Consider the following 21728-nt stretch of genomic DNA (forward strand, 5'->3'; position numbering starts at 1 on the left):
TTGGTTAATTAATTCTCTTGCACTTATAAAACCAAACGGCCATCTCTACCAATTCTAAACATTAATCACCATTGTTTTCTCTCTTCCCTTACAAGACATATACACACACAATGTCTAGCGTTGATGGTAACAAGTTGTCTCTGAAAGTGATGATCAACAAACAGAAATCCAAGGTACTATTTGCAGAAGCCAACAGCTTCGTCGCACGCTCTGTTAGGCTTCCTCACCTTTTCATTAGGAAAAATCTTGAGAATTCTGGCAGATTTCATCGACGACGAACCGATTATTGGATGCTTAGAGTACTCTGCGTACTTCAATATGATTATTGATTATACTCCCTCCGTCCACCAATTCAAGGCCTACTTGCCTTTTTGGGACGTCCACAAAAACAAGGCCTACCTATTTTTGGTAAGTTTTTATTCATTATTTAATCAAAAAAGTCAAAGATTCTTTACAAAAAAGTGGGACCCTTTCTCCATTCAACTAATAAAAATACACTTTTTCTTAAAACTCGTGTTTTTTCCCCTAGGCCTTTAATTGGTGGACGGAGGGAGTAATAAATATTTCAATGTGATCGATGATAAGCCGCCTGTGTATATTGGAAGCAAGTCGTTGGCAGCTGAATTGCATGAGCATTTATACGATATTCTTCGAACAGCAGATCCTATTTGCTCAGACTCCGACTGCCCGCATTCTGGAAACACAGATGAAAACGATGTTTCAGATATAGGTGTTTGTGTCTGTGGAAAACCTCAACTTGGTCGAGCTTTTACAATCAAGACGGCGACTTTCGTCATCTCCGATGAATCGATGATCTGCGTGTCGTTCCTATGCACTCTGGTCTCTTGCAAACGCTCAACAATCTCGGCATTTCAGACATCGATGGCGCGGTGCCGAAGAGCTTGACTCTTGGGATTCATGATGTGAGTACTCTTTAGAATACATTTTTCAACATTGATTGTTTGAAATGTTTCTTTTTTGATAAAAGTGGCTTGTATTTTCATTTTGAATTGTCTGGTGACTCTAGTCTGTTTTCATAAATGACAAAAATTAACCCTAAAAATGTACTCCTTCCGTCCCACTTGAAATGTCCTGTTTCTTTTCGGCACGGTTATTTAGGAACATGTTAATTAGATTATTAAATAGTGTGGTGTAGAGTTAAAAAGGTGATGTGGGCCCCAAAATTCCTACTTTTTGAGAATAACTTTTTCTATAAAAGGAAACAAGACATTTGAAGTGGGACAGCCCAAAAAGGAAAACAAGACATTTGAAGTGGGACGGAGGGAGTATCTCGGAATAGAAGTAGGTTTTCTTACATAAATGTGGGTAGTTTTATGACTTTATCTATCAATTTCTCTGTTTTTGCAATAGGTTGTGAATCTGCTGAAGCTGTCTTTAACTTCCTCGACTCCGTTGACGGATCTAGTATTCAGAGAAACCCCATCTCCCCAAAGATTGAACCTATTCACATCGGGAGAGGAAATATTAACACTGCAGCCAAGATTATTTTGAAAGTCTATTTGCAAAAATCGACGAATAAATTTTTGTTTGCTGAAGCTACGGAGGATTTCGTAAAGTTTATTCTTAGTGTGCTCGCTCTTCCTCTAGCAGAAGCTGTGCGCCGCTTGGATGGAAATATTCCTTTCAAGAATATTGACAATTTATACACCAGTGTAGCAGATTTCATCGACGAAGAATATTTTAGGGATTACGACACAAAAACAAGCCTAACTAATCCCAAAATAGATCGCGGTTATGTTGTTAGTTGGCCCAAATTTGGCCCAACAAGCCCATGCCCTATCCTCCTTATTTTGGCAGCCCTCTCATTTCCCCCTTCCAGTCGAAAATTAGTGCCCTTTTGGGGCTGTGACCCCTGCGCTTCTTCTCCCCCATGAACCTCTTCACCTTCCTTCTCTAGATCCTTCTATGGTAGGCTATTTAAAGAGCCCTTGGTCTGTGGCTGTAGTAGAGACGAAAATTGCTTAGTGTTCTTCCTTTGAGTGGAGGTGCTACCGGTGAAGGTGTAAGGCTTGTTGGCCGATTGTGGTGCCGGCGAGAGCAACGTCCCCTTTGTGATTCTTCGTGGCTTAGTGTGTGCGTGATCGAGAGGAAGAGAGCTGTACCTGAGCCGAGAAGATCGACGCCCCTTGTTCCTCTCTTTGTGTGTTTTTCCTTGCAGGTTGTCGAGGCTGCTGCTACCTCGTTGCTGCGCCGCTGTTGCTGCTGCGTTGTTGCCGGAGGACAGCCGCCGCTGCTGCTGCCCCTGCCGCCGCCGTCCCTGCTGCTGTTCCGCCGCTGTGTTGCCGCTGCTTTGCTGCCCCGGAGAAGGAAGCCTTCAACAACGACGACGAGGGTCGATACTCAACAGTGGTATCAGAGCCACGGTTGACCTCGTCGTCGCATTGGTAAGTCGGGGTCCTGACCTTAGGATCCCGCTCTGGTAAAGCGGCTTAAACCTCTCTTGTTTTTCAATTTCTAGTTGCTGCCATCTGGTGCAGTTTAGGCTTGGTGCTTATCTGCTGGTAGATATCTAGGATTCGTGTGTCGAATTCTGTTTTCTGATTTAATTATTTTTCGCTGTTACTATTCACGTGAATAGTGATTATTTTTACTTCCGCTGTAAACTCTGTGGTTGTCAATCTTTGTGAGTCTTTGTGATTATTTGCTTCGTGTTGCGATGTCTTCTTTGGCAAATTATGGTTTAGCTCCTTTTAATGGTAAAACGGACTTCGGTTTTTGGCAGCAGAAAATGGAATGTATTTTAATTCAACAAAATGTTTATCAAGTAATTGATGATTCGTATGATGAAGATGTTGATGAGAAAAAGAAAACTCAATTGAATCGTCTTGCCTTGTCTGCTATTGTTCTCAACTTGTCTGAGTGTGTTCTTAGAAAAGTAGGGAGAATGACTTCTGCTAAAGAACTATGGTCTAAGTTAGAGGAGTTGTACATTGGAACCTCGTTGCCGTCTAAGATATTTTTGATTGAAAGGTTTTTCCGTTTCAAACTTGATTTGAATAAGAAAATTGATGAAAATGTTGATGAATTCACTAAGTTAGTTCAAGATATAAAACTGACGGGTGATAAACATATTGATGAGTATGCTCCGTATGCTCTTTTAAATGCTATTCATGACTCTTACAGTGATGTTAAATCTGCTATTAAGTATGGTAGAGATAATGTGACGCTTGACACTGTTGTGAGTGCTTTAAAGAATAAGGAATTAGATTTAAATTCTTATATTTGTGTTCAAGAACCGGACAAAGTCATGCATGTTAGGGGTGAAAAGAGATTTAATGATAAGTCTAATCATAGATATAAGCCTAGGAAGTGCTATAACTGTGGTGAAACTGGTCACTATATTAAGGATTGTCCTCACCCTAAGAAAAAACAAGATGTAGAGCATGCTAATGTAATTGGTAATGAAACCAATAGTGATGTGTTCTAAGGTGGAGCTCTTTCTTAATGCCTTAGTTGTTCTTTGTGATTGTTTAGGCTTTGTGGCTTTGTGAGACTTCGTTGGTTAGTGCCTTAATGACTATGTGAGTCTTTGTGGCTTAGTGTCTTTGTGATTGATTAGTAGCTTTGTGACTATGTGGCTTTGTGAGTTTTACTTTGTGATGACCGTTTGTGTCGCATGTTATCTTCGTGATCATGTGTACTTTGTGATCTGTGCTAGCTCTTTGTGGCCCTTTGTGCTAGACTAACTTTGTGTTAGTGTGCTTCGTGCTTGGTGGTTGTCTTTCTCTTGTTTGTGTTTTGCAGGAATTGACTTGGTTAGTTTACCCGTTGACCTTTGTGGTCTTGTGTTTCCCTGTTATTTCTTTGTGATTTAACAGGGGGCTCGGCGATGATGATTATGGTACAGCTTCCTCTTTGATGCACACAATACCGTGATTGGGCCAAAGGTGGAGATGTTGTTAGTTGGCCCAAATTTGGCCCAACAAGCCCATGCCCTATCCTCCTTATTTTGGCAGCCCTCCCATTTCCCCCTTCCAGTCGAAAATTAGTGCCCTTTTGGGGCTGTGACCCCTGCGCTTCTTCTCCCCCATGAACCTCTTCACCTTCCTTCTCTAGATCCTTCTATGGTAGGCTATTTAAAGAGCCCTTGGTCTGTGGCTGTAGTAGAGACGAAAATTGCTTAGTGTTCTTCCTTTGAGTGGAGGTGCTACCACCTTCCTTCTCTAGATCCTTCTATGGTAGGCTATTTAAAGAGCCCTTGGTCTGTGGCTGTAGTAGAGACGAAAATTGCTTAGTGTTCTTCCTTTGAGTGGAGGTGCTACCGGTGAAGGTGTAAGGCTTGTTGGCCGATTGTGGTGCCGGCGAGAGCAACGTCCCCTTTGTGATTCTTCGTGGCTTAGTGTGTGCGTGATCGAGAGGAAGAGAGCTGTACCTGAGCCGAGAAGATCGACGCCCCTTGTTCCTCTCTTTGTGTGTTTTTCCTTGCAGGTTGTCGAGGCTGCTGCTACCTCGTTGCTGCGCCGCTGTTGCTGCTGCGTTGTTGCCGGAGGACAGCCGCCGCTGCTGCTGCCCCTGCCGCCGCCGTCCCTGCTGCTGTTCCGCCGCTGTGTTGCCGCTGCTTTGCTGCCCCGGAGAAGGAAGCCTTCAACAACGACGACGAGGGTCGATACTCAACAGGTTACTTTTCCTTGAAACCGATTGTTCAAATTGATGGCAATGACGAATCAAACGTGTTTATTGTATATGATAATTTAACAGTGGAGCCTTTTCGTATAGCAACGATGGTTTCGAAACTCAGCCGCCTCGGAATCTCCTTGTCGGATGTGAAAGAAACTGAGATACACATTGGAGCTAAAGAGGTGATTTTTTTTTTTTTAATGATTCTGCGTTCAACGATAGTGATTATTTTTATTGGTGCAGGCTTTGGAGATTTTGCGAGCTTCTCTGATATCAGAAACTGCGCTGACTGATGCCTTAATCACTCCCATGCTCAACCGACTCCCAAATCCATCGCCTGAAACTGAAATGCCTCTTCCAGCAACTGATTTTGCGGCGGTGAGAGCTAAAGCATGCGTGGCAGGGACCATCCATTGAGTTTTATGGAATTATTTATACGTCATGCAAAATGCAGCTGTGATGGTGTATGAAAAAATGTGTAGGTAATATGTTCGATGAAATGCAGCTGTGATGGTTGTATTTGAAAAAATAGTAGGCATTTTGTTGGATGAAATGCTTCTTTCTTGTGTGATGTCGAAACGATTTCGAAACTTGTCAATATCTGCTTGTGGAAATTTGGAATTCAACAAATTGACGATGTGAATTCGTTGCAGGCTTTCTGAAATCTGATTTCAGTTCTAATTTTAAGATCCCCTTCATTAAAAATCTATTCCTTTTGTCGACAAAGATTGTATATTTATTACTCCATCTATTTCACTAGAATAGTCGTGTTTCCACTAAAATAGTCATATTTTTATTTTTGGTAATAATTTTACACTAGATTGTATTAATGTGGCCACACATGTATTTACACACTTTTACACTCCAAAAGCAAAATTCTTAATCTCTGTACCGAAAAAAAGTACTTCCTCGGTCCCAATAATGTTGTCCTGTTTCTTTTGGGCACGGAGATTAAGAAGTGTGAAATTAGTGTTGTCAACTAGAAGGTCCCATATGTTTAAGAAGAAATTAAATATAACTTAAAATTATTCTTGTTTCTTCCTCATCTCCCAGGCGACGGCAACAGTAGGCGGAGCCACACCTGCGCCGCCTCCTTCCCCGGCGTCAGCACGACCCCGCACGACCCCCAGCCTCATCGTCGGAATCGAAGGGGTGGCATTTGGATTTGGGGATTTAGGGTTCGGAGGCGGAGACGGCAGCCCGTCGCTGCTGCTTCGTCGAAGGGAAGCTGATGGCGGTTGGTTCAGAGGAGTGAAAGGGGGGAGGGAGGGAAGTGGTGTCAGGGGGCAGAGGTGAGTGGCGCTGGCGAGAGGACAGAGGTGAGAGGGCGGGGGAGATGGGAGGGCGACGCGAGTATGGAGGGTGGAGAAGAGAGAGAGGCAAGAGAAGGGGGAGTTTAGATATGTGGTCGACGGATTTACAGAGGGGGAAGGGGGGAGACGGCGGCGGCGGCGGCGGAACAGAGGGGAGCGAATTTACAGAGGGGGAAGAGGGAGGCAGCGCCGGCGAAACAGAGGGGAATGGAGCAACGGTGACTGTTGAGTTACAGAGGGGAAAGAGGGCAGCGGATTTATAGATGGGGAAGGTGGGAGGCGGCGCCGGCGGAACAGATGGGAAGGGAGCGGCGGCACCGGTAGATTTACAGAGGGAAAATGGTAGAGCGGAATTAGAGAGGGAGAAAGGAGAGCTGGTAGAGAGAGAGCCGTAGATGGGTAGATGTGATTTTAGAGGGAGAGTTTAATTAAAATCATGTTTAAGCAAAAATTAATTAGCCCTTAAAATTACCTAAAAAGGAAATGAAACAAGATTATTGGGACAAACCAAAAAGGAAAGTGGGACAAGATTATTGGGACGGAGGGAGTAATACTATTCTACTGAGACAGAGGGAGCTAGTATTATTTTCATCCGTCGACAAAAATTATGTGTTTTCATTTTTTAGAAACTTCCTTTATTCTTGAAATCCTATTCACATTCAATATTTACAAAATACTCACCCTTTACTTTTATATTTTGATGGATCCAATACTACCTTTTAACAGTAAAATCTAATCTTTCAATTTTTTTGTTAAAACTCGTATGAAGTGTATTTTTTAATTATTTCAAAAAAAGAGAAAAAGAAATAAAGATTTTTTAAGTAATACTCCATTCGTCCACTAATTCAAGGCCTTCTTTCCTTTTTGGGACGTCCACCAACTCAAGGCCTATTCATTTTTAGTAAGTTTTTATTTATATTTAATTGGTGGGTCCTAAAATAATACACTTTTTTTCCACTCAACTAATAAACAATACATTAATTGTGGGTCCCTTTCTTCACTCAACTAATAAAAATACATTTTTTCTTAAAACTCGTGTTTTGCTACTTAGGTCCTAAATTAGTGGACGGAGGGAGTAATAAATCTTTATTCTATTTTTTTTTTGTATATTAACGTTGTGTGTTCAGCTTGAATAGATTGGTACTTTTTGTGAAACCGACAAACCAAGAACATAAATAAGAAAAAGTTGAAAAACAGAAAAAGAAGTTAAAAAAAAGGGAAAAACCAATGGTGACTGTAGCTCGCAGCATGAAGGTCCAAGGAATCCCTAAACTTAACTTCAAAGCATTAACAATTGGCTTAGTGGCAAATATTTTACTCTTTTCTATTTACAAAACTTTACTGTTTGCTCCATTTTGCTTTAGTAGCCAAATAATGCAAGTGCTTCTCTCTCACTCCTCTCTTCACTTTTAGCAGCTCAGAACCACCGCCGCAGCCACCCTTCCTCCGCCGCGCGCTCAACCACCCCCATCCAACAACACTTTTTCTTCTGGTTTAGACTTGAAGATCAGTATTCTGAAAATCCCCAATTTTTATAAATTGGAAGTCAGGTAATTCTTGACTTATTCATCTCTTGTTCACTGTGTCTATTTTTAATTCTTCATTAATTAGTTAATTATTATGTTTATTAAGAGAGGTTGTGCTCCAACTTTAGAAATTGGGCTTTGTTTCTGTTGGATTTGTAGGTGAATTAGTCGAAAGGGGAAAAGAAGGATAGAAAAATAAAATTAAAACGTACTATTATTTGTGGCTTGTCAAACTGAAATTAAATGAAAAAGATATTTAATTGCATTCTTTTAGAAACTAGATTTTTTTTTTTGAGGGAATTTTAGAAACTAGGTTTTGGTTTTGGAGGATGATAGGAATTTGACGAAAATCAATTTTTATGTTATTCTTAACGCTGGAATTTTGTAAATGAATAACTGCACGTGCAAATTGAATCAAATGAATGTATGGTGACTTAATCAGTTTGTTAGCATATTGAAGATCTGCCTTCTTACATTACAATTGAAGTCAATCTGCATCTTCTTCATTGCTAGAGCACTCCAAAATGTCTGATGCTAAAGAAGTAGACTTCTCACTGAAAGTGATGATAGATAAAGAGAAAACTAAGGTACTCTTTGCAGAAGTTGATAGCCATTTTGCAGACATTTTGTTAAGCTTCTTGACATTGCCGCTGGGAAGAATTATGAGAATCCTCGAGAAGCACTATGGAGACGAAGCACCTACCATTGGAAGCTTAAACACTTTGTACCATAGCTTAGCCAATCTTGATGATGCCCATTTCTGGACAGATGGTGCTAAGCAGACTTTCCTCAATCCAGCAAGTTCGTTCGAAGCAGAATATGAAAGGCTTAAACTCGACATTGCAGATTATCAGCCTGCTCGATATTTTGTTTGTACATATTGTGGTCATAGATTTCGTAGTGTAAGCATGTACTACGATAGTATCCAAAGTTGCAAAAAATGCGGTCATAATTCGATGCATGAAGCAGTAGCTAAAAAAGGGCCTCAAGCTGCTTCTAGAGATGGAGTTTTCACCATACATACGAAATCTTTCATAATCTCTGATGATCTGCAGATACTGCCAAATGAGACAGGAATCTTAGGAATCTTTAGAATTCTTGGCATTTCAGACATGGATAAGGCCGAGCCAATCAATGTGACTTTTGGATTCAGTGAGGTGATTCTTGATTCTCTTACCAACATTTTCCTTCATTTTTTTTTCACTTATTCTAACCTTTAGTGTTCTTAATTCTTAGATTATGAGTTTGTTGAAGGGATGCTTTATCTCCCAAACTCCATTCTCGGACCTCATATTGAATAAAACAAGACAAGCGAACTCTGTAACTGTGGAACCTGAAGCCGAGACCTCATCACTAAACCAGATTGAGAATGAACATAATCCCGACTCCAAAAAGATGATTTTGAAAGTGATTATACAAAAATCTACGGGTAAGTTATTGTATGCACAAGCTAAGGAAGATTTTGTAGATTTTCTATGCAGTTTCCTCTTCATCCCACTAGGAGGAGTTGAGCATCTTCTAGGCGGTAAGACACCTATCAAGGCTATAAACAACTTGTATCAGAGCACAAGTGACCTTGTAAACGACGAGTATTTCAAGACCCCAGATATGAAAAATAGGCTGATCAAACCCAATTTGATTCATGGTTGTACTTCCAAAAACAACATTCTTCCCCTTGCAGAAGAATGCTTGCCTGTTGGGTATGTCTCACGGTTTTCTTGTGTTAATTTTCCCAAAGGCCAAGGGAGTTATCTTGAAGGGCCACGAACTTATAAGGTAACAGATGATTTAACTGTGGCACCCTTTTGTATTGTCTCTATCGTTTCCGGTCTCAATAAGCAGAAAATCCCAATATCTGATGTCAAAGAAGAGGAGCTGCAAATCGGGCTGAAAGAGGTAATGTAATATGAAATGTTTGTTGATTTCCCCCTCGAGTTGAGTAAGACGATGTTTTTTGTACATATGTTTAGATGTTGAGACGGATTTTGTTGAGACGGATTTTGTTGGTGCAGGGTTTGGGCATACTGAAAGCGTCTCTTACATCCACTACCGCTCTCACTGATGCTCTGCTCGATCAAACTTCGATCAAACAACTGAAGCAAGAACTCTTAGTTTGATCACAAGATTTCAATCATTTTACTGCCTAGATAAGTAATCTTGTTTGCTTGTATTTATAGCTGCAGTTCTTGATTTAGGACAGGGAAATCTGTTCACTATCTGAACTTTAAATCATTTTATTGAGGGGTCAGTTTTTTCTGATATATTTTATCATCTTGTATTGTGATCATTCCAGTCTTGAGCAAAAAATGGAGAGCAAATGGTTGCAGCTACATTTACACATTACAAACTAAAACAAGATACAATCAAATAAAACACAAGATCATCAATTTTAGAGGTGAATAATCAAGTAACTTGAAGAACAGAAACATCAAAATGACTAGAAAATAAAGCAGCATAGCTATCAATAACAAAGTTCAAACTATTACATATAGGAGCAGAACTCATAGCTCTCTCTCTTTGGTTGTTTGTTCAAAATGTCACTCTTGGCTTGTTGTTTGTTGAGCAGAGCATCAGTGAGAGCAGAAGTCGACGTCAGAGACGCTTTCAATATGTTCAAACCCTGCACCACACCACCAAACTTCATCACTCAACATCTAAACATACACAAAGGTAATAACAATGGTTTCAAATAATATTACCTCTGTCAATCCGACTTGCACCTCCATTTCTTTGACATCAGACATGGGGATTTTCTGCTCATCGAGACTGGAAAAGCTCGAATGAATACAGAAAGGCGTCACAGTTAAATCATCCTCAGCCACATCCGTGTCTGCAATATCCGCAGATCATCAGAGATTATGAAAGATGTTGCTCTGTAAATGATGAAATCTCCATCTTTTAAGCAGCTTGAGACACTTTGTCAGCTACTTCTTTCTTCATAAAATGTCTTCTGCATTTCTTGCAACGATTGTTTAAGAATATTTTATATTTCCTTTAGATTTTGAAATTGAATTTTTTGTGTTAAATTGCAAGATATTTGCTAACATACTGCAGACAGAGCATCAAGGAATTTATTGGTTTGGTGAGTAAGAGATGACTAATTTTTTTTTTTTTTTTGTAAAATTTACTTTTGACGGTATAAAATTCGATATTATGCTTAATCATGCACAAATAAACTCGAAACAAACGAGATAGTATTTGCATATAGAAAAAAGATTCAAACGAATGGAAAATCAAGATACATAATTTATGAGTTTCCAAAGAAGTATTCTCTTGTGCCAGTTAATTAAGATCTTCGAGTCTAAAATAGACGTCTTAATTTTGTTATTTGTTCATTCATTAAAAACTCTGATTTTGCTAATATCACTGTGGATCTAGTTTCCACCAATTTATATTTTATTCATAATGTGTTTAGTTTCACATTTAATATAAATTAATTTCAAAGCTATTTCTAATTAAAATAAAATAAATTAATTATTTTATAAATATTGTATAACAAAATTAGTAATTATTTTAGTTTTTACTTTTTATTTGTAATTTTTATGCTTTAAAAATAACAATTTTTTAAAAAATATTAAAAATTATAAAAAAATAAAATATGGAGAAAATAATAAAAATAACTATTTTTTTAATCAAAAGTTTTAAATAAATATATTTGTTAAAGTATTTAACTACTTTTTTGTTCAAACATATTAAATTACAATTGCGTCAAATAAAGTCATGCAATAGTACTTTTTGTGAAACCGACAAACCAAAAACATGGAAAAGAAAAAGTTGAAAAACAGAAAAAGAAGTTCAAAAAAAAGTGAAAAAGCAAAGATTCGCCAATGGCATAGCTCAACTGTTTGCTCCATTTTGCTTTAGTAGCCAAATAATGCCAGTGCTTCTCTTCTCTCTCACTCATCTATCCACTCCTCTCTTCACTTTTAGCCGCTCAAAACCACCGTCGCAGCCACCCTTCCTCCGCCGCGAGCTCAGCCACCCTCATCCAACAACATGTTTTCTTCTGGGTTGACTTGAAAATCTGTCTTTTTCTCTGAAAATCCCCAATTTTATAAATTGGAAATCAGGTAATTCTTGACTTATTCATCTCTTGTTCACACTGTGTCTATTTTTAATTGTTTATTAATTAGTTAATTACTACTATGTTTATGGGTAAATTGCCGCAAAATACATAAAGTTTAGACGGATTTTGATTTTGCTCGCAATCTTTAAAATTTGAAATAAAATACACCAAATTTTAATTTTTTCTGAAAAATAGGCTTTGATATAGATAGAATTACCCGAGTAAGAGATGTTTAATTCGACTTTCTTTTAGTCTTTATGAAGGATTTAATTGGACTCTCAGGAAACTAGATTTTGGTTTTGAATAATGACAGAATTTGACGAAAAAATGGGTTTTTTTGGGTCCATGAATAAATAATTTTAAAGATCATTTGGCAGGGGATTCGAACTTAACAAATATATACAAAATAGAATTAATTTAAAATTTTCGATTTAAAAAAAATAAAAAAAAATTATCTAGTTTTAAAATTTTGTTCACATTGTAGCTGTCTTTATTTTTAATTAACTAAATTAATCCTTTTTTATTTTGAGCCAAAATTTTTAAATTGATCGATTTTTATATATTTGACCATTTTATATATGAACATATTATGTCCAAATAGCAATCTTGATACCTTTAACCTCAAACATTAATTATATTCTACTATTAGATCAATACACATATAAACTAATTAGTGCAGTGACGACTTCTGTATCAAATTCAAGTTTAAATATTTTAGTTATTAGACCTCACCTTTAAGTTTATTTTCTGTTGAGGTATATCATGTATATTATGGAATTATTTTTTAGCTCAAGATTTTTTTTGAGGAGGAGATTGGAATATTTTACAAGACCGTGCCACGGTGTACTCGAACTTGAGCCTAAATGCCTCAAACGTTAACTATTTTACCGCTAAATCAGCACACGCATGCAAGAAATTTTATTGTATTCTTATTGATGCAGCATACATATATGAACATCTTTTCGGCATAGTGAAGATCTATCTTTACTTACATAATAATTGAAGTTTTCAGATTTAGTGAGACAATGTACTTGTTCTTGATCTAAATATCGTCAATCGGAATTTTCTTGATTTGTAGGACCTCGAGAATGGATGATGCTAAAGATGCAGAGTTCTCATTGAAAGTGATGATAAATAAAAAGAAAACTAAGGTACTCTTTGTAGAAGCTGACAGCCATTTCGCAGACATTTTGTTAAGCTTCTTGACTTTGCCGTTGGGAAGAATTATCAAAGTCCTTGAGAAGCACTATGGAGACGAGGCACCTACCATTGGTAGCTTAAGCAGTTTGTACCATAGCTTAGTAGATCTTGATTTCACCGGTTTCTGGACAGAGGGTGCCAAGCAGACTCTGCTCGATCCTGCAAGTTCATTCGAAGATGAATACGCAAGGCTGAAACTTGATTACAACGATTATCACCCCGCTGAATATTTCACGTGTAGAAATCCCCCTCCTCATAGTATCCGTAGTGTAAGCATGTACCATGATAGTACCCCTATGTGCCTACAATGCGCAAATAGACATCAGATGATAATAGAGGAACATGAAAAAGAGTGTCAATTTGCTTCTGAAGATGGAGTTTTCACCATAAATACAACACCTTTCATAATTTCTGATGATCTGCAGATATTTCCAAATAAGATAGGACTCTTAGGAATCATCAGCATTCTTGGCCTTACAGATGCGGATAAGGCTCAGCCAATCAAAGTGACTTTTGGATTCAGTGAGGTGAAACATCAACATTTTTAATTTTTTCTTTACAATTTTTGTTCTCACTTATTCCTCCTCTATTGTTAGATTATGAGTTTGTTGAAGGCGTCATTTATCTCCCAAACTCCATTCTCGGACCTCTTACTGAGTAAAGCAAGACATGTGAACTCTGTAGCTGTGGGATCTGAACCCGAGACCTCATTAAATCAGATCAAGAATGAGGACAATACCGACTCCAAGAAGATAGTTTTGAAAGTCATGGTACAAAAGTCTTGTGGTAAGTTATTGTATGCTCAAGCTGAGGAAGATTTTGTCGATTTTCTGTTTAGTTTGTTCAATATCCCACTGGGAAGAGCTGAGCACCTTTTGGCCGGCAAGACTTGTATTAAGGCTATAGACAACTTGTACCGGAGCACAGCTGTGGTTATCGATGACAAGTATTTCAAGACACCAAATACGAGAAATAGGCTAACCAAACCCAATGTGGTTCATGGTTGTATTTCCAATGACAACATTCTTCTCCTCACTGAAGAGTGCTTACCTGATAACTATAGTTATATCTCATGGTCTTCTTCTGATAAGTTTCCTAATGGCAAGGGGAGTTATCTTAAAACACCGCAAACTTATCATGTGACAGACGATTTAACTGTGACACCTTTATGTATTGTCTCGATCCTTTCTACCCTCAATAAGCAGGAAATCCCCATATCTGATGTCAAAGAAGTGGAGCTGCAAATCGGGCCGAAAGAGGTAATGTAATAATAATATGAAACCTTTGAGTTAGATGATGCTTTTCTGTATATTTAAGATGTTGAGACAAAGTTTGTTGTTGCAGGGTTTGAACATACTGAAAGCCTCTCTTACATCCACTACTGCTCTCACTGATGCTCTGCTCGATCAAATATCGACCAAACAACCGAAGCAAGAACCCTTAGTTTGATCACAAGACTTCAATCATTTTACCGCCTATGTAAGTAATCTTGATTGCTTGTATTAATAGCTGCAATTCTTGATTAGGACAAGGAAATCTGTTCACTATCTGAACTTAAATAATTTTATAGAGGGGTCTGTTTTTTCTGATATAGTCAGAATAAAACACAAGATCATCAATTTTAGAGGTGAATAATCAAGTAACTTGAAGAACAAAAACATCAAAATGACTAGAAAATAAAGCACCATAGCTATCAATTACAAGTTCAAACTATTACATATAGGAGCAGAACTCATAGTCCTCGGCTCATGAGAATCAAGAACTACACTTGCTTTATTTGGTATGAGGTTTGACAATGGAGTTGGGGAAGTGAAGGAATCCTTCAGCAAACTCAACATCTAATCACAATATGTAAGTACAATTTGTAAGCAAAAAAACAGAAAAAAAGGAATGAATCTGTAGATAGAATCACATAGAATCAAGAATCACCTCATTCAACCCAATCGTCACTTTCATCGCCTCAGCCTCAACCACATCTGCATCTGTAATATCTGCAGATCATCAGAGATTATGAAAGATGGTGCTCTGTAAATGATGAAATCTCCATCTTTCTAAGCAGCTTGAGACACTTTTTCAGCTACTTCTTTCTTCATAAAATGTCTTCTGCATTTCTTGCAACGACCGGCAAGATCATAGTGCATGCTTACATTGAAGTGTATTGTTACATTGTTGAATATTGTTTAAGAATATTTTATATTTCCTTTAGATTTTATAATTGAATTTTTTGTTTTAAATTGCAAAATATTTGCTAATATACTGCAGATAGAGCATCAAGGAATTTATTGGTTTGGTGAGTAAGAGATGACTAATTTTTTTTTTTTTGTAAAATTTGCTTTTGACGGTATAAAATTCGATATTATGCTTAATCATGCACAAATAAACTCGAAGCAAACGAGATAGTATTTGCATATTGAAAAAATATCCAAACGAATGGAAAATAAAGATCCATAACTTAAGATAACAATGAAGCACAATAGCTATTGATATAACATATAAGCCAATATTTGCAACATATATAGGAACTTAGGAAGCATGGATATCACACTTCTCTCTTTGGCTGTTTGATCGATTTGCCACTCAGTAGAGCATCAGTGAGAGCAGTAGTAGAAGTAAGAGAGGCTTTCAGTATGCTACAAGCCTGCACCAACACATTTCATCTCAACACATACATTCAGAAATATATAACAATCAAGATTTCAAATGATACACTTACCTCTTTCAGCCCTATTTGCATCTCCACTTCTTTGACATCAGATATCGAGATTTTCTGCTCTTTAAGAGAGGAAAGTGTCGAGGCAATGCAAAAAGGGGTAACGGTTAAATCATCCGCAACATGATAAGTTGGGGATCCTTTAAGATAACTTTCCTTCCCATTGGGAAACTTAACACTAGAAAACTGGCTTCTATCATTGTAGTCAGCAGGCAATCTTTCTTCAATGAGAGGGAAAATGCAGCCTTCCGAAATATAGCCATGAGGAAGCTTGGGTTTCATTAGCTTCATTTTTGTATCCAGGGTAATGAAATGCTTGCTATCTATAAGGTCGGATGTGCTCTGATACAAGTTGTCTATAGCCTTAACACAAGTGTTACCGGCAAGAAGATGCTCAACTCCTCCCAATGGGATGTAGAGGAAACTAAAGAGAAACTCTACAAAGTGTTCATTAGCTTGAGCATACAAAAGCTTACCAGTAGATTGTTGTATCATCACTTTCAAACTTAAATTCCCAGAGTTATTGGGATTCTCTTCCTTCGCAGTGTGAGGTTGAGACACCATATAGTAAATCTGAGTTGTTTTACTTAGGATGATGTCCGATAATGGAGGACGTCAAGGATGCCTTCAACAAATTCATAATCTAACAGAAATAGGGATAACAATTAAGGTAAATTAAAGAAAAATGAATGGGAGAAAGATAGAGATTATGGAAACAAGAATCACCTCAGTGAAGCCCAAATCCACTTTGATTTGCACGGCATTGTCCATGTCTGTAATGCCAAGAAAGCTAATGATACCTAAGAGTCCTGTCTCATTTGGAAATATGTGGAGATCATCAGAGATTATGAAAGATGATGTATTCATGGTGAAAACTCCATCTCTAGATGCAGCAGCTTCAGATCCTTTCTTAACTACTTCTATTTTCATAGCACCATCACATGAGTAAGATTTGCATTCCTTAACATGATCATAGTAGATGCTTACGCTACGAAATCTATAAAACTGATAGTGATAGCTACAATAGAAATATTCAGCAGGCTGAAAATCAGTGATGTCGAGTTTGATTAATTAAGAGTAATTAATGTTATACAGCCACATTGTAATGTTACCACTTTGATTTATTAATTTTTTTTAAAAAATAAAAATAATTATTATTTTATGTTCACATTGTATTTTTTTTGTAATTTTTTAAAATAAAAAATAGATACAATTAATATAGACAATACAATAAAATAACTACTAAAAGCTATTTTTATTTTAAAAAATAAACTAAATAAATTAAAAGAATTCCTATTGAACTAATTTGTGAATGGCCGTAATATGGTTGCATTAGATTTATTGTTTGATTAATTTTATTTAAGATTGAAAAAGTGAAGAAGAAATACCTCTTCCAACTAAATTACCCATTTTGTGTGTAGGTGGAACACAATTTAAATTTGAATAAGTTTCATTTTAAGAGTTGGACTTGTGTGGGACACATATGTATATGTTAAAAGTTTTCTAAATCAATTCAAAATGTGTTAATTGGTGTAGTGGCTGAAATCTACTATTACCCTTTCGAGGGTCCAGGGTTCGAAACCCCCTTCTCCTTTTCCATGTTTTTGTTCTTTTTTTGTTCCTTCTTTTTGGGTTTTTTTTTTGGCTTTTCTGTTTCTTTTTTTTTTTTGGTTTTTTTTACTTTTGTTTCAACTTTTTTTTGGTTTTCTATTTTTTTTCTTTTTTTGTTCCTTTTTTTCCATTTTGTTGCATTTCCATTTTTTGTAAACCCTCAACACTGAATACTAAACCCTAAATAGGGAATACTAAACCCTAAACATTGAATACTAAACTCTAACCATTCAATAATAAACCCAAATGACAATATTTACTTTTATTTTATCTAAGATATACATTTCCATGCATAAATGTATACTTATGTGAATATAAGTAATAACCATCATTCAATATTTTTTAAACATAAACACGGAAAACTAAACCCTAACATATAATACTCCATAAAACAAACACAAAATCCCAACAATATTCTCAAACTGGTCTTTTTTTCAAAGATTCGACATAATTCATAAACACTAACAGAAGATTCACTGCCACGAGTCTATTCTCAAGACTTTGTTAAAAAATCCAACATAAATAAGCATATTAATATAGAAATGAGCAGCTAAATATACATCCAGATAGTCTTTTTTTCAGCAACTCATTAAAGGTTCATGCTCCTCGACAGTTAGCATAGTACGTGTTATGTGACTCCACTTCATGGCTTCTCTTAAGCTTCCTAGCAGCTTTACGTATGTCAACAAACACACTAACTGTTTTTAATGTGACTCTGTTCATTATGTGGTCAAAAAAAGGCACATCATGTGACTTATTTTTAGGATATTTGACAACAAAGGGGGGAACACACACTAATTCTGGCCCCCTCGCTTCTTCTTCCAATGCCGATCCAACTTGTTTCAATATATCATTGAATAGGATTTTGTCTCCGCCAACAAAGGTAGCATCATCACTCCTCCCTAAGATTCCAAATCCGACGAGATCAAAATAATCACCACCACGATCAATTTTAAAAATACGCGCACCCAACCTTTCGCTTGGAATTTGTTCGCCTTTGATTGGTTGGGGGCGGTCGGAAAGATAATAATTGCCACCACTATCAATTGCCAAATACCGACCACCATCGATTTGCAAACAATAATCATCTTCAATGCTGGATATAATCGATCTGTGGTCTGCATAATGCATAGCGATAGAGAGGGCCAGAGGAATGCCAGAGAGAGGCGGAAGCGGCGGCGGCGCTTTGCAAAGGATAAGCGGACCACAATGTTTTTTTGTCTGCAATTATTACAAGGAGTATATTATTTTCAAAACATATGATCAATCGAAGAGAAATACTCACCGTAGATTGGTCGTAAGCCGTAGGCACATATTCCTTTTGAGGCATTTTAGGATATTTGGCAACAGCCGGGGGAAGAAACACTGGTCGTGCAAGGATCTCTTCTTCCGAGTCAAGATCAAATAGTTCATTGAATAAGATTTCTACACAAACACACCAATTAGTAGTTAGATATTGTTCATGATCAAACACATGATCTATTCCTCAAAGAATTATTTGTTGAAACTACCCCCAACTCTCGAAACAAAGGAAGCAAATACCCCAAGGGTGGGAAATGGGAAACAAAATGAAACAAATTGACTTATGAATCATTGCAGACTATTACTAATTAACAATAGAAATTTAGCTTACCGTCCCCGGCAGTCCAGATATGGCGTAAATCACCCGCTAAGACTCCAAATGTGACGAGCTCAAAATAATCACCGCCACGATCTACTTGAAAAACAGGAACACCTGACCTTTCGTTTGGAATTTTTTGGCCTTTAATTGATGTGGGGTGGTCGGAAAGATAATAATTTCCACCACCACTATCAATTGCCAAATACCGACCACCATCGATTTGCAAACAACAATCATCTTCAATGCTGCTGCTCTTGTCTCCAACTCGGGGAGGGGAAGATATAATCGATCTGTTGCCTGCATAATCCATGGTGACAGAGAAATGCCAGAGCGAGGCGGAAGCGGCGGCCGCGCTTTGCAAAGGAGAAGCGGTGCAATAAGGGTGCGGAAAACTAAACCCTAAATAGGGAACACTAAATACTAAACCCTAACCTTTCAATAATAAACCCAAATGGAAATATTTACTCCCTAATGGAAATACTCACTTTTATTTATCCTAAGATATACATTTTCATACTTAAATGTATACTTATGTGAATATAAGTATTACCCATCATTCAATATTTTTAAAACCTAACCCTTGAATACTAAACCCTAAATAATGAATAAAGAATAAAAGTATTAACGAGTGAAAATAACATTACTTTTCTTTACATCAATAATTATTTTTACTTACAAAAATACTTATTTGAACAAATAACTAAAAGTACAAATTCTTTTAATAAAAGTACCAATTATCGTGAACAAATGTAATAATTTAGAAATATTACATTACATCATATCAATAGTTACTTTTTTCTTACGACAATGATTACTTGAATAAAAGTAATTATTGTTATAATAAAAAGTAATTATTATTATTATAAAGAAAGGAATATTGATGTTAAGTATAAATTTTGAAACATTACTTTTCATCAAATCAATAGTTACTTTTTATTACGATAATGATTATATGACCAAATATACAAAATTACAAGTTCTAGCATGTAAAAATAATAATATTACATTTATATATATCAATGGTTACTTTTTCTTACAATAATAGTTGATTAAATAACTAAAAGTATAAATTCTCATTAATACAAATAGTAATAATTATTGTGATAAAATGTAATAATCTAGAAACGTTGCATTTCATTGTAATAGTTGATAGTTGATTTGCCTTGCGTTATCAATGTCTGTAATGCCAAGAAAGCTAATGATACCTAAGAGTCCTGTCTCATTTGGAAATATGGAGATCATCAGAGATTATGAAAGACGATGTATTCATGGTGAAAACTCCATCTCTAGATGCAGCAGCTTCAGATCCTTTCTTAACTACTTCTATTTTCATAGTACCATTAGATGAGCAAAATTTGCACTTCTTGACATGATCATAGTAGATGCTTACGCTACGATATCTATAAGACTGAGAGTACGTATGGTAGGAATATTTATCACAATAGAAATATTTAGCAGGCTGAAAATCAGTGATATCGAGTTTGAGCCTTTCGTATTCATCTTCGGATGAACTTGTTGGATCGAGCAGAGTCTGCTTAGCCCCATCTGTCCAGAAATGGACACTATCGAGATTTACTACGCTACGGTACAAACTGCATAAGCTTCCAATGGTGGCTGCCTCTGCCTCGTCTCCATAGTGGTTGTTGAGGACTTTGATAATTCTTCCCAACGGCAAACTCAAGAAGCTTAACAAAATGTCTGCAAAATGGCTGTCAGCTTCTGCGAAGAATACCTTGGTTCTCTCTTTATTGATCATCACTTTCAACGACAATGTAGCACCCTTTTTAGCATCAGACATTCTTGATGATATATGTGTGGTACAAAGGAATATTAGTATGATGTAATCGAAAGATTTGAGCAAGTCGTCTCTTTTATGGGGGAAGAAGTTAACCGAAGAGTCGTTAATTAGTCCCTCCAAATTCCGAGACACTCTACAAATTACAAGAATCATTAGAGAAAGTAACCAAGCGCCACTAGTCCCACCAAATTCCAAGACTCATCGGATTGTATTTGATTAATTAAGAGTAATTAATGTTATACAGCCACATTGTAATGTTACCACTTTGATTTATTAATTTTTTTTTTAAAAAAATAAAAATAATTACTCTTCCCGTCCCATTAGAATTGACACTTTTGAGTTGGGCACGGAGATTAAGAATAAAGGATTAAGAGTGTAAAGTAGGTAGGATACACTTATTTTATTTGAGTAGAGAAAGTAGAGACCACATACTATTTTAGGAAAGTGTCAATTCTGATGGAACAAACAAAAAATGCAAGTGTACCAATTCTAGTGGGACGGAGGGAGTATTATTTTATGTTCACATTGTATTTTTTTTTGTAATTTTTATTTAAAAATAAAAATAAAAATAGATACAATTAATATAGACAATACAATAAAATAATTACTAAAAGCTATTTTTATTTTAAAGAATAAACTAAATAAATTAAAAGAATTCCTATTGAACTAATTTGTGAATGGCCGTAATATGGTTGCATTAGATTTATTGTTTGATTAATTTTATTTAAGATTGAAAAAGTGAAGAAGAAATACCTCTTCCAAGTAAATTACCCATTTTGTGTGTAGGTGGAACACAATTTAAATTTGAATAAGTTTCATTTTAAATGTAGGAACACAAATTTGCTGCATGCATGTGATCATTTTCTTTATAGGTGTATTGAGTGGTGTCACACTATTCTTTATTCTTTTGAATTTTTGAATGAATTATATGTGACAACAATTTCATAAATATTAGGAGATCAAATGCATCGATCCATCTTGCGGTTTAATTCCAAGTTAGCCACTGACGTTTAATTTGATTTTGTATCGCATGAAGAGAGTGAATGCAGAGACTCTTGGAATTTAGTGGGACTAATAATTCGGTTAACTTCTTCCCCATAAAAAAGGGAGGGTGGATAAAGGATTTTGTTATGAGACTAACAAAGTTATGTAAATGATTGATTCTCAAGCCATGATAATATTTTCTATATTAATTAATCAAACATATAGCAAATAAAGCATCAAAGAATATTGGTTTGGTGAATA

At 36.5% G+C, this 21728-nt stretch overlaps 5 protein-coding genes and 1 long non-coding RNA gene across 11 annotated transcripts; 2 read left to right on the top strand and 4 right to left on the bottom strand.

Annotated features, from left to right (window-relative positions):
* Nucleotides 1-1752: 1752 nt before the first annotated feature.
* On the bottom strand, nucleotides 1753-2585 carry LOC130996609 (uncharacterized). The gene is made up of 2 exons (XR_009092696.1): nucleotides 2124-2585; nucleotides 1753-1960 (listed from the first exon to the last, which is right to left on the bottom strand). It is a non-coding gene; the product is annotated as an uncharacterized LOC130996609 (long non-coding RNA).
* Nucleotides 2586-7252: 4667 nt separating this feature from the next.
* LOC130996612 (uncharacterized) lies at nucleotides 7253-9850 on the top strand. 2 transcript variants are annotated; one of them, XM_057921907.1, is made up of 5 exons: nucleotides 7253-7501; nucleotides 7991-8634; nucleotides 8714-9373; nucleotides 9490-9622; nucleotides 9769-9850. In XM_057921907.1, exons 2-4 carry the CDS (start codon nucleotides 8002-8004, stop codon nucleotides 9592-9594), a joined length of 1398 nt encoding a protein of 465 aa, XP_057777890.1. In that variant the 5' UTR covers nucleotides 7253-7501; nucleotides 7991-8001; the 3' UTR covers nucleotides 9595-9622; nucleotides 9769-9850. The 2 variants fall into 2 exon arrangements, with proteins under 2 accessions (XP_057777890.1, XP_057777891.1); XM_057921908.1 differs by lacking the exon at nucleotides 9769-9850 and having other exon boundaries at nucleotides 7259-7501; nucleotides 8714-9177; nucleotides 9320-9373.
* Nucleotides 9851-11248: 1398 nt separating this feature from the next.
* On the top strand, nucleotides 11249-14948 carry LOC130996610 (uncharacterized). Of its 4 annotated transcripts, none has more exons than XM_057921905.1 (5): nucleotides 11249-11547; nucleotides 12622-13270; nucleotides 13340-14002; nucleotides 14088-14222; nucleotides 14741-14948. In XM_057921905.1, exons 2-4 carry the CDS (start codon nucleotides 12632-12634, stop codon nucleotides 14190-14192), a joined length of 1407 nt encoding a protein of 468 aa, XP_057777888.1. In that variant the 5' UTR covers nucleotides 11249-11547; nucleotides 12622-12631; the 3' UTR covers nucleotides 14193-14222; nucleotides 14741-14948. The 4 variants fall into 4 exon arrangements, with proteins under 4 accessions (XP_057777888.1, XP_057777887.1, XP_057777889.1 ...); XM_057921904.1 differs by lacking the exon at nucleotides 14741-14948 and adding an exon at nucleotides 14467-14652; XM_057921906.1 differs by lacking the exon at nucleotides 14741-14948 and adding an exon at nucleotides 14473-14652.
* A 172-nt stretch (nucleotides 14949-15120) lies between these two features.
* On the bottom strand, nucleotides 15121-16512 carry LOC130996616 (uncharacterized). Its single transcript, XM_057921914.1, has 3 exons — nucleotides 16180-16512; nucleotides 15457-16096; nucleotides 15121-15381 (listed from the first exon to the last, which is right to left on the bottom strand). The coding sequence occupies exons 2-3, from the start codon at nucleotides 16015-16017 to the stop codon at nucleotides 15283-15285; spliced, it is 660 nt and encodes a 219-aa protein (XP_057777897.1). The 5' UTR covers nucleotides 16018-16096; nucleotides 16180-16512; the 3' UTR covers nucleotides 15121-15282.
* Nucleotides 16513-17433: 921 nt separating this feature from the next.
* LOC130996615 (uncharacterized) lies at nucleotides 17434-19063 on the bottom strand. 2 transcript variants are annotated; one of them, XM_057921913.1, is made up of 4 exons: nucleotides 18698-19063; nucleotides 18350-18489; nucleotides 18262-18285; nucleotides 17434-18222 (listed from the first exon to the last, which is right to left on the bottom strand). In XM_057921913.1, exons 1-4 carry the CDS (start codon nucleotides 18993-18995, stop codon nucleotides 17662-17664), a joined length of 1023 nt encoding a protein of 340 aa, XP_057777896.1. In that variant the 5' UTR covers nucleotides 18996-19063; the 3' UTR covers nucleotides 17434-17661. The 2 variants fall into 2 exon arrangements, with proteins under 2 accessions (XP_057777896.1, XP_057777895.1); XM_057921912.1 differs by having other exon boundaries at nucleotides 17434-18285.
* Nucleotides 19064-19904: 841 nt separating this feature from the next.
* LOC130998432 (uncharacterized) lies at nucleotides 19905-20483 on the bottom strand. Its single transcript, XM_057923847.1, has one exon. It carries the CDS (start codon nucleotides 20481-20483, stop codon nucleotides 19905-19907), a length of 579 nt encoding a protein of 192 aa, XP_057779830.1.
* Between the last annotated feature and the right edge of the window lie 1245 nt (nucleotides 20484-21728).

This window comes from Salvia miltiorrhiza, chromosome 8 (assembly GCF_028751815.1).
Source record: "Salvia miltiorrhiza cultivar Shanhuang (shh) chromosome 8, IMPLAD_Smil_shh, whole genome shotgun sequence".
NCBI lineage: Eukaryota > Viridiplantae > Streptophyta > Magnoliopsida > Lamiales > Lamiaceae > Salvia > Salvia miltiorrhiza.

Coding starts and splice junctions, on each gene's coding strand:
- LOC130996612 (XM_057921907.1), top strand. CDS start 8,002: ATGTCTGATGCTAAAGAAGTAGACTTCTCACTGAAAGTGATGATAGAT. Junction 8,635..8,713: donor TGACTTTTGGATTCAGTGAG/GTGATTCTTGAT, acceptor CTTAATTCTTAG/ATTATGAGTTTGTTGAAGGG. Junction 9,374..9,489: donor TGCAAATCGGGCTGAAAGAG/GTAATGTAATAT, acceptor TTGTTGGTGCAG/GGTTTGGGCATACTGAAAGC.
- LOC130996610 (XM_057921905.1), top strand. CDS start 12,632: ATGGATGATGCTAAAGATGCAGAGTTCTCATTGAAAGTGATGATAAAT. Junction 13,271..13,339: donor TGACTTTTGGATTCAGTGAG/GTGAAACATCAA, acceptor CTCTATTGTTAG/ATTATGAGTTTGTTGAAGGC. Junction 14,003..14,087: donor TGCAAATCGGGCCGAAAGAG/GTAATGTAATAA, acceptor TTGTTGTTGCAG/GGTTTGAACATACTGAAAGC.
- LOC130996616 (XM_057921914.1), bottom strand. CDS start 16,017: ATGGTGTCTCAACCTCACACTGCGAAGGAAGAGAATCCCAATAACTCT. Junction 15,382..15,456: donor TGCAAATAGGGCTGAAAGAG/GTAAGTGTATCA, acceptor GTGTTGGTGCAG/GCTTGTAGCATACTGAAAGC.
- LOC130996615 (XM_057921912.1), bottom strand. CDS start 18,995: ATGGATTATGCAGGCAACAGATCGATTATATCTTCCCCTCCCCGAGTT. Junction 18,490..18,697: donor TATCTGGACTGCCGGGGACG/GTAAGCTAAATT, acceptor GTGTTTGTGTAG/AAATCTTATTCAATGAACTA. Junction 18,286..18,349: donor CGGCTTACGACCAATCTACG/GTGAGTATTTCT, acceptor TAATAATTGCAG/ACAAAAAAACATTGTGGTCC.
- LOC130998432 (XM_057923847.1), bottom strand. CDS start 20,483: ATGTCTGATGCTAAAAAGGGTGCTACATTGTCGTTGAAAGTGATGATC.